The sequence below is a fragment of the Miscanthus floridulus genome, unplaced genomic scaffold, assembly GCF_019320115.1.
Source record: "Miscanthus floridulus cultivar M001 unplaced genomic scaffold, ASM1932011v1 fs_72_2_3, whole genome shotgun sequence".
Lineage (NCBI taxonomy): Eukaryota > Viridiplantae > Streptophyta > Magnoliopsida > Poales > Poaceae > Miscanthus > Miscanthus floridulus.
In genome coordinates, this window is record NW_027097176.1 from 11,191 (window position 1) to 22,206 (window position 11,016).

Consider the following 11,016-nt stretch of genomic DNA (forward strand, 5'->3'; position numbering starts at 1 on the left):
TTTATTTTGTATTCTAGCTTTTTATTGTTAGGATTTTTACTTGGTGTCCCATGGTAACGTCTTTTCATAAACAAGACCAGTGTAACTTTACGTAAGACCCATTTACTGAGTTGAATTTCTTAGGTCCAACCTCGTAACCTATAGTTGTACACATCTTCCGTTGTAGAACCTTGGTGTCCACTTGGTTTATTAAATATATGCAATATATAATTGTTAGTTGAAGAATATATCTAGCCATTTTTGTTGTTTTGTTACTCATGGTTATTGTTATCAACCATGCTAATACATGTTTCGCTTTCTCATTTTCAAGTATCATATCTTATAATAAATGACACCTTCCTCATCATATATCTTATAATGTTTAAGAACTGTTCACTTTAACTATATTCCTCTGCGATTTCATACAAGTTTTAGTGTTTGGTATTTTTTTTATGATGTACCTAGTGGGTGTTGTATGAAACACGACAAAAGTTACAAACAGACAATTTTTTTGACGTAGTGACTAAGAGCAAATCGAATACACTTCCAAACCTACCTTCAAGTCATTTATTTATTATTACTTTAGTTGTTATATGTTTGTATTGAACATACTTGATAAAACCATATCTTTTCCTTTTTGTCACATAACGAACTTACAAACTTCCCAAGGATTAAGCCATTATTTGTTTATACAAATACAAAAATATACAATACCAAACTAGATTATGTTACTAACACAACATGCATGGATTCTTACAAGCTAGTCACATATATGAAAAATTGTCAACCCTAATTGTTAATTAGTCGAGAGATTAAGTTAGATCATAAAACCTCACATTCCCTTTCTCCCCAACAAACTTTTCGACTTGCAGCCAGAGCTTTATTCATATAGCACATTCACTCTAGTAGGAGGAAGAAAATGTGAAAGGTGAATCATACATTAGTAGGTGGCACTGGCATTATTGATTACCAAAATAAAGAAACGGAAGGATAGGAAAACAGAATAAATAAACAAATAAAAAAACAGCACCACCCTCCTCGCCTCATCTCCAAGAGCCAAAGACCAAAGAAAAAAAAAGGGAGAGAAAACACACCCCGAAAACACAAACCAAAAATCCCCAATCCATGAAGCCCACCACTTCCGCCGCGGCGGCGGCGGCGGCGGCGGTCACCACCGATGACCCTTCCCCTTCGCCGTCCGACTCCACGTCGGCGACGTTCACGGTCGACCGCCGCGGGGACGCCTCCGCCTCCTGCCGGTGGACGCTCCCGGACTTCCCCCGCACCCGCGCCCGCACCTTCTACAGCCGGTACTTCGAGGTCGGCGGCTTCGACTGCCGCCTCCTCCTCTACCCGCGCGGCGACTCGCAGGCGCTGCCGGGGTACCTCTCCCTCTACCTACAGGTCCTCGACCCCAAAACCCCGGTGTCGTCGTCGTCATCCACCACGACAACCACCTCCTCCAAATGGGACTGCTTCCTCAGCTACCGCCTCTCCGTCGTGCACCCCACCGATCCCGCCAAGTCGCTGGGCCGCGATTCCTGGCACCGATTCTCGTCCAAGAAGCGCTCCCACGGCTGGTGCGATTTTGCGCCCTCCTCCTCCGCCGCCATCCTCTTCCAGCCCCACGACGCCCTCGTCATTGCTGCTGACATATCTGTGCTCTCCGAGGCGGCCTCCTTCGCCGATGCCGACGGTCGTTTTACCTGGAAGGTGCTGAATTTTGGCCTCTTCCGAGAAATGATCCGCACACAGAAGATCATGAGCCCTGCATTCTTCCCTGCCGCTGCCTCTGCTGGCGGGACTGACTGCGGGCTCCGGATTAGCGTCTATCAGAGCAATGTCTCTGGCGCAGAGCATTTATCTGTTTGTCTGGAAAGCAAGGAGCCCGTTGTGCAGGTAGCATCTGGGTCATCGGCATCGGCATTGACATCAGGTGGTACAGGGAGTGGTGTGCCAGATGGTGATCGCGGGTGCTGGTGTCTTTTCCGCATTTCGATCCTTAATCAGAGGTCTGGTGGGAGCCATATCCACAAGGACTCGTATGGTCGGTTTGGGGCGGACAGTGCCAGTCTAGGTTGGGGAGAATACATCAAGATGGATGAGTTTTTGGCTGCTGATAGCGGATACCTGGTAGATGGGGCTGTGGTGTTTAGTGCCTCAGTGCATGTCATAAAAGAGTCAAACTCATTCACTCGGAGCTTGCCAATGGTTCCCGGAATATGTGGTGCTAGTGGTGGGCGTGCTGGGGCTAGGAAGTCAGATGGACACTTTGGGAAGTTTGTGTGGAGGATTGAAAGCTTCACAAGACTCAAGGAGCTTCTCAAAAAGCGCAAGATCGTGGGTCTATGTATCAAAAGCAGACGGTTTCAAGTTGGGAATCGAGACTGCCGTATTATTGTTTATCCACGGGGTAAGCACTAGGGCTTATGCTTCTCATATGGTAGCTTTGAAATTGACTTTGTGGATTCTGTTCGGACATACATTGAACTGCTTGTGGAGTGAAACTTGGTGAAATGCTGTAGGCAACTAAGCATGTGTACACCTGCATGGTCTGCACAAATCTTTTAGATTCTTAATGATTGAAAAAATGTGAATCAATGGTCAGGGGTGCTTGATTAAATTGGTTCGGGAATTGTAACGGTGAAATCCAGACATGCATTTGAAGTTTGCCATTCATTTGGAATTAATGAAATTTTTACCATAAAAATCAATTCTTAATTTGTACCTAGAAACAATAGTTAATAGTTAATGTACCAATCAGGCAATCAATGATTACACTGGCATAACTTCTCTCTCTTAGGCGTGGCTTATAACTATTGCTCTCAAATAACAGCATGTTCGGGAGGCCATAAACGATCGTGAATTATTTACTGCTGGCTGGTTTGGTGTGAGAGAAAAATACTGTTTCTGGCTGGAAATTTACGATCGTTTACGAGCAAGCGAACAGGTTGTAAGCTGTCCTACTTGTCCTTGTGGATGGTAGGCACACTTTTTATCTTGTATAAGTAGCTGCTGCCTCTTCCAAAACAATATATCATGTTGATTTCACATTTTGTCCATCCATGATCCCTGTTAATGAAGTGCTTATTCGTGTGGCATAAAACCAATGGATGCCACTAACAAGTGTTATTTTCCCCATGTAGCAGCATTCGTAGAGCACCACAGTGAGTGTTGATTTTTTTTCTTTTCTTTTGTTATTAAATCCCCTATTTTGTTTGAGATTGTAAAACAGTGCCAATTTTTGTTGGAGCTGATCCAAGAGTTGACTCATGATTACACTATATGACTATAGACTATATCGAAGCATCAAATTGACCTTAAATTCTACTTTTGAAGTCGAATATGCATTTGCAGATGCGGCCACAACTTGGGTTTCCTGGGGCTCCTTCCCTCGATGTTGAATTCAGTGTTATAGACCAAGTACTTAGTTTTGTTTGGGGGCAGTAACTGCTGCCACTGAGTCCATATTTCTATGGCAGTCCCCAATGTTTTAGTCCATTAGAAGTTTGAACTTGTTTTCACTATAAGAAAACTGTGTCCATTTTTCAGTAGCATCTGAGTATGATTACTTGTTAATGTTGCATATGTGGGCACTCTTAGAATTCGGTACTGATACTTTCACTTGGTTTTGTTTATGTTGCTGCAACCAGGGCAGTCTCAACCACCATGCCACCTGTCAGTGTTTCTGGAAGTTACAGATCCCCGAAATACAACTACTGAATGGAGTTGCTTTGTGAGCCATCGTCTCTCTGTCATCAACCAAAAAGTGGAGGAGAAGTCGATCACGAAAGAGTCTCAGAATCGTTACTCTAAGTCAGCGAAAGATTGGGGTTGGCGCGAATTTGTGACATTAACTAGCCTCTTTGATCAGGATGCAGGTTTTCTCGTGCAGGATACTGTTGTGTTTTCAGCCGAGGTTCTCATTCTGAAGGAAACAGCAACTATGCAAGAGCTTACCGATGAAGATTCTGAAATATGCAGTTCAACTTATGGATGTCAGATTGAAGCTTTACCAAAGCGGCCATCATTCACATGGAAAGTGGAAAATTTCTTGTCTTTTAAGGAGATTATGGAGTCCAGAAAGATTTTTAGTAAATTTTTTCAGGCTGGGGGTTGTGAGCTGCGGATAGGTAAAGTAAATTTATTCACTTTCTTGTCTTATACAGCTGCACCAAACCCTTACGTTGTGTTTACCTCATCGTAACTTGCAGGTGTATATGAGTCGTTTGATACGATCTGCATATACTTGGAGAGTGATCAGTCATCTGGGTATGATCCTGATAAGAACTTTTGGGTACATTATAAAATGGCTATAGTTAATCAGAAGAATTCTGCAAAAACTGTGTGCAAGGAATCTTCAATCTGCACGAAAACATGGAATAATTCTGTTCTCCAGTTTATGAAGACTTCGGACATGGTTGACACTGATGCTGGCTTTCTTGTTCGGGACACTGTTATTTTCACTTGTGAAATCATAGACTGTTGCCCATGGTTTGATTTCTCTGATCTTGAGGTGAGTTTTCATTTGCTTTTTCTTCATGTCTTGTCTATTTGTGCTTTTTAATGCATAGGCAGAGGGAAGTTTAGTGAAGCAGCTGATACGTAGAGTTTTACTGATTTGCTACAGCATATGCCAATGAAAACAATTGTAAGCATAGCAAACTGTGCACCTATCAGATTGCAGTTAAGAGTCCTGTGAACCCATAATTTTTTTAGCAAGGGAATGAATGAATTGCATTGTTTAATGAGGCTTGTGTAGCATCAGCTATCCATGTTGAAGCACACTTGGCCCTTTTGTTTACTGTTTTAGTTACATTTTTTGTGCTTGTTACTGCTGAGGACTATGCTGGCCTAGCTATGGCCTATAGGAAATGTGTCCTGCTGTATATTGCAATGATGCTTCATATTTGCTAGTTCACTCAAAGCAATGGGATGTCCTCTGACCCCCCGCCTTTTTTTCCCCTTTTTGAACGGATGTCATATGACTTTAACATCTTCGGAAGATAACATTATGTGCTGGATTAGTTAACTATTGTTGACTAAGCAGACTTTAATCTTTACCTTTGAAGGATTTTATATGGGTCATAGCATGATATTTGTATGTAAGTTGTAGCTGTGCTTGTGCACAAGTTGTAGTCCTTCCTAATGTGACACTGATATAAATATCCGTTTTGTTCATGGTACATTCTTGGAACTGATAACCAGATGTGCTCATATGGCAGACAGTGCTCTTTTCTTATTAGGCTCATAATTAACTTGTCTACCAGGTTTGGGCCTCAGATGATGACCAGGATGAATTGTCGACAGATCCTGATGAACTTGTTGATTCTGAAGATAGCGAAGATATGAGTGGTGATGAGGAGGATATTTTCCGGAGCCTCCTCTCGAGAGCTGGATTTTCTCTTACATACGAAGATAACTATACTCAACCACAGGTTACTTTAAGAGAGAAAATTCTAACAGATGCTACTGCGATAGCTGGATTCCTTACTGGTCTGCGTGTTTATCTGGATAACCCAGCAAAAGTTAAGCGTATGCTTCTTCCAACCAAAGTATCCACCAAGAGTGGTGGAAAGAAAGATGCTTCAAAGTGTGATTCAAGCTCAAGCTCCACAAGTCTCATTAGCTTGCTGATGGGGGTTAGTGCCTTGAAGCAGGCTATCATAGATTTGCTTCTAGATATAATGGTTGAGTGTTGCCAACCTTCAGAAGAAAGTGATTCCTCAGCAAGCACTAAAGCTTCTCCTGATTCAAATGGGGCTAGCTCTCCACCAGAGCTTAGCGTTGAAGGTGAACTAACAGATTGTGCATGCAATGATGTGTATGCGAGGGTGGAATCTAATAGTGATGATATTCGAGATAGTCCTGCAATGCGTAATACAGATTTGGCTGCAACTGAGATCGCTGTAAATAATCTAGAACATTCCTGTTTTCCTCCAGAAACATCTGCTGCTGATTTGCCAGCAGATGAAGGCCTCGAGCTGGCTTCCTGGGTATGATTTGAGGTTTATTATTTTTTAACCTTTATGATCACATTCCTTCAATTAGTGTATGATCTGACCAATTTTTTTCTCAGTCAAAATGGCCAGAGCAATCAGAGGAACTGTTAGGGTTGATTGTTAATTCATTGAGGGCATTGGACAGCGCTGTCCCACATGGATGCAGTGAACCAAGAAGGCGGCCCCAGGCTGTCCGAAAGATTGCACTTGTCCTCGAGAAAGCTCCAAAACAGCTCCAGCAAGATTTGATTTCCCTTGTACCAAAGTTGGTGGATGGTTCGGAACACTCCCTTGCAGCTTGTGCCCTGTTAGATCATCTTCAAAAGCCAGATGCAGAGCCTTCATTGAGATTGCCAGTAAGTTTGCCTCCTAAGACTATGCTATAGTGCTACTATGGGGCATGTATTGACCTGGGATGGTCTCCAGGGCTACGCGACTGTTAATATCTCTTATGTTATATTGTTAATGACCACGAGATTGACATCATATGAAAGTACTTTCAAATATAAATCCAATTGTACTGAATCTGTATGTTATAATCTACAAAATCTTATTTCTTTATCAAAGATTAAGAAGTGTGCACCTTGGCTTGTGGTGTGGCCCTTAGTATGGTTTTGGCTAATTTAACTTTTTGGACACTTTTCAGTAATTTTGTTGTGTGAAAGCATATGGTTTCCGCTATTTTGGGAATGAATAGATGATGTGTCTGCATTTGTTCTACTGTATGTATTGTGGGTTTATATGATTGTATTTGTGGATAGCTATTGTGCTTGATTAGCTTATATAAAATATATGTGAACAACTAATACCTGACACGATTTTTTTTTTCAATTAATTATGGTAGGTTTTTGGTGCTCTTTCTGAGTTAGAACTTGAAAGTGGTATCTGGAAACAGGCATCTGTTCATGCACTTGAATTATTGTCTGACTCAAATGATGAGCCTCTTGTAGCTGCCATTACTTATGTTCTTAAGGCGGCATCACAGTGTCAGCATCTTTCTGTAGCGGTATGTTTACCAGTCATGCTTCTTGACTTCCTGCTTGCTCAGCATCTTCTCACTTTTCATATCATTAACTGCTTTGTTTTTTTGATTTCCAAAGGTTAGAGCTGTTAGATTGAGATTGAAAGATTTGGGAACTGAAGTTCCACATTGCGTGCTTGACTTTTTGTCTAAAACAATTCAAACCCAGCCAGATGTAGCTGAAGCTATATTGAAGGATATTGATTCTGATTGTGAGCCTGAAAACAACTGCCTATCATCAACATCGCCTTGTAGTACTTGTTCTACAGATGGGCTTTCAGCTGAAGGGATGTATTCTTGGCAAGAGCAAGCTGTGCATGGAAGAAGTCATCTATCAGATGTTTTTGCACTGATAGAAATGTTATCAATGCCTGGATTATTTGTTGAAGTCGCACAGGTTTTTGAGAGGGCTTTATTGCGAGGGTCCTTTGGTCTACAATTAGTAGCCATGGTGCTGGAAAGAAGACATTCTTACAGGTCAAGTTCAAAGTCTGGGTCTGTTGTGAATGATTCACAGAACAAACAAGTTCTGTTAGATGGGCAGTTTGAACCTTTATCTGTCCAAGAAAATGATTTCACTTCAGTCCTTGCACTTGGTGAGGTATTATCTCTATCTACAGAAACGAAGGTTCAAGATTTTGTGCGGATGCTTTACGCTATCATATTTAAGATCTATGCCGAGGATCATTATAGATATAGAATTCTTAAGGGCCTTGTTGATCGAGCAACAAATACATCAGATAACTGCCGAGCAGTTGACATCGATATGGATGTCTTGGTATTTCTTGTTAAGGAGGAGTATGGGATCGCGAGACCTGTTTTGAACATGATGCGTGAGGTTGCTGAAGTTGCTCAGGCTGACCGTGCAAATCTTTGGCACCAAATATGTGCTACTGAAGATGAAAATATTCGTCTTCGAGAGGACATGGAAATGGAGCAAACAAATTTCACCAACGAAAAGATTGCACTAAACCAACAGCGAACTGAGTTGGAGGCAACTAATGGCGGTCTAAGGGTATTTCTTTGTTGTGACCAGCTGTTAACCCTTTTTTTTCATCTTTGTTTGTTAGCCTAACATTTATTGATTTTCTCGTTGCTGTAGTCTGAGCTAAAAGCTGAGAGGGATCGTTTTACTCGTGAGAAGAAGGCATTATCCGATCAGATGCGAGAGATTGAGAATCAGTTGGAATGGGTGCGATCAGAGAAAGGTGATCAGATTGCAAAGCTCTCTGCTGAAAAGAGGAATCTTCATGATCGTCTTAATGATGCAGAGTCACAACTCTCCTTGGTGAAAGCACGGAAACGTGAAGAATTAAAGGTAAAGAAGTAGTAATCCTAAACAATATGTGTCAAAAAATGTGTTTATGCTGATCAAAATAAACTGTTCATCTGTTTCTGTTGTGTTTCTTGTCATCAATTGTTTGATAGACTGGTTATGATACCGATTGTCGAAATAAATTATTTCCTTGCCATGTTTTCTTTTGGCTACCATTGTAGTTTGTGTTGAGTTATTCTTAATATGTCTGCACACCTTGACCTTGAGTCTCTATATGCAGTATGCAGAACTTATCCCTTATGATTGAGGTTAAGTGTAGGATGATAGCGCACTCACTGTTTTAAGAAACCGTATCAAGTTTGTTTTACAATTTTAAAATTGTTTGCCAAATTATTGGTCAAAGATTGTGAAGTCCGAATCTTGATATGTGTCTGTGCGCCTTATAAACTGGACCGGAGGGAGTAGAGATATCAGTTATCATGACCTTCATCTAACTGTTTACATTTCAAATGATACCAATGGTATTTGCTATACATTTTTAAACAACCAAACTAATGTGCTATGTGCTGCAGAAAGTGACAAAGGAGAAAAATACATTAGCAGAACGGCTGAAGAATGCTGAAGCTTCAAGGAAAAGGTTTGACGATGAATTAAAACGTTATGCAGCTGAAACACAGACTCGTGAAGAAATTCGAAAATCACTTGAGAATGAAGTGAGAAGGCTGACACAGACAGTTGGGCAAACAGAGGGAGAAAAAAAGGAAAAAGAAGAGCAAATTACTCGTTGTGAAGCATACATTGATGGCATGGAATCCAAACTGCAAGTTTGCCAGGTTTCCACCTTGCTAATTTTTTATGTTTCCACAACTATTGTATGTTCCACACTTGCACCTATATTGACTACTTCAAATGCATTGTTAAAAATATGACAATTCTTTTCATAGTTTTTTTTTTGTCACAAAGATGTATTAGTCAATGGCATCATACGTTTTTAGGGACTTGTCCATGATATCGGGAAACAGTATTGCCTGTAGAGTGCAGATTTGGCACCCAGGGGGGCTGGTGCCCTCGTTAGCTAAAATACCATGTTGCATTGTTTAAAAAAATCATCACAAAAATCATGTATGTAGAACATATAAAGTTAAGTATAGCCACAACAATTCAGTTTGAAATTACTCCCAGATGTCAAGAAACAAAATAGACAAGCAGTCAACTTGGCAGTGTTCATCATGTGCTGACAGTGACACTTCTGTTTTTAATATCAACATCAATAAATACATGGTTTTTGTGATGATTTTTTTTTTTTGAAATATTGCAACTTGATATTTGAGCTTAAGAGGGTGCCACCCCCTTGGGCGCCATATAATATTTTCCATATTGATTTTTAGATAGGTAGTCCAAATGGTATGCCTGGTTTTTGGATGAACCCTGCGTTATTTTTAATTGATCTAATTGAATGCCGAGCAAAACTCTATGGACCTTACTGATTACAACATTGCGAACATGCAAATTTCTGTGGTGGATTAGTAACTTTTTTTATGCCTGTCATCACTACCTGAGCTGTACTTGGTTTTCAGCTAGTATGTGCTGGTTATGAACAACTTTGAATGGCCCGGGGTACTCATTATCATGACCAATTTGGCAAATCCATATTATTTTCCTGCTGCTGCTCTTATTACTAGTGTAGAATCTTGTATCACAACTAACCTATAATGTTTACTGATGTATCATCATTTTCAGCAATACATTCGGACACTTGAAACGTCACTCCAAGAAGAGATGGCCCGGCATGCTCCACTATATGGTGTTGGCGTCGAATCATTGTCGTTGGATGAGCTGGAGGCACTTGCAAACATCCACGAGCAGAGTTTAAGGCAGATCAAAGCTATCCAGCAAAGGAAAGGTAGCAGCCATCTCTTGGGTGGCCCTGCCCTTTCTCACATCCCCGCCTTATTCTCCTCGCCTCCTTCAGTGGCAGTTGGCCCTCCGGCTTCACGGATCCCCACATCCCCAATGGCACCCAACGGTGCAGGGATCCATGGGAATGGGCAACTGAACGGTGCGACGGGCCGCTGGTTCAATCCGAGCTGAGTGGGAAGAGGTGGCGATTTTGCGCATTTTATTCAACGGGCGACATTTGCCTGGGCGTATTTTGCAGCCGCTGAGCAAGCCCAACGTGATAGCCTTTTTGTTCCTGGCCTTCCGTCAGGCTTTCTTCTTGTACTTACTTGGTAGTGCCGTCGGCTTGATATCGCATGGGCGTGAAGGGCTTGATATGAAATAATGTATGTAATAATCAAGGAAACCGATGGAAATATCAGGTGCAAGTGGAGAGCTATGGGAATGGTTGTGCTTGTTCACTTCTAAAAGCATCCAGGTTCATTTGTTTTCGAGGAGAGTTGCGGTGCGGTAGGTAAAGGTGACCGGGTACGAGGCTTTATTTTATTTAGAGTTAAGTACATCAGTGGTCCGTCAGCATGTTCGAAACCGTTGGCGTGTTCGTTACTGGTTTGCTAGGAAGTACGGTTGCCGGTTTATAGGAGAGAAAAATACTATTTCTAACTGGAAATACTGTTTATGTGAACAGTGCACGTGTGAGAGGGCTGGCCAACACCCGCCAGCCAGCCGCTCCAGCCGAACAGGCTGCGTGAACTTGTCCAGTGAACACTTAGGTCTATGAACTTAGCAGACATATTTTTGGGCACTTGTTAGTGGTGCACCGTACGTCTCTAAACTTG

General features: G+C 41.7%; 1 protein-coding gene across 1 annotated transcript; it reads left to right on the forward strand.

Annotated features, from left to right (window-relative positions):
- Positions 1–1,049: 1,049 nt before the first annotated feature.
- On the forward strand, positions 1,050–10,638 carry LOC136532853 (uncharacterized). Its single transcript, XM_066525431.1, has 10 exons — positions 1,050–2,392; positions 3,633–4,112; positions 4,194–4,495; positions 5,250–5,975; positions 6,059–6,337; positions 6,826–6,987; positions 7,082–8,017; positions 8,105–8,320; positions 8,851–9,111; positions 10,019–10,638. The coding sequence occupies exons 1-10, from the start codon at positions 1,105–1,107 to the stop codon at positions 10,367–10,369; spliced, it is 5,001 nt and encodes a 1,666-aa protein (XP_066381528.1). The 5' UTR covers positions 1,050–1,104; the 3' UTR covers positions 10,370–10,638.
- Positions 10,639–11,016: the final 378 nt, after the last annotated feature.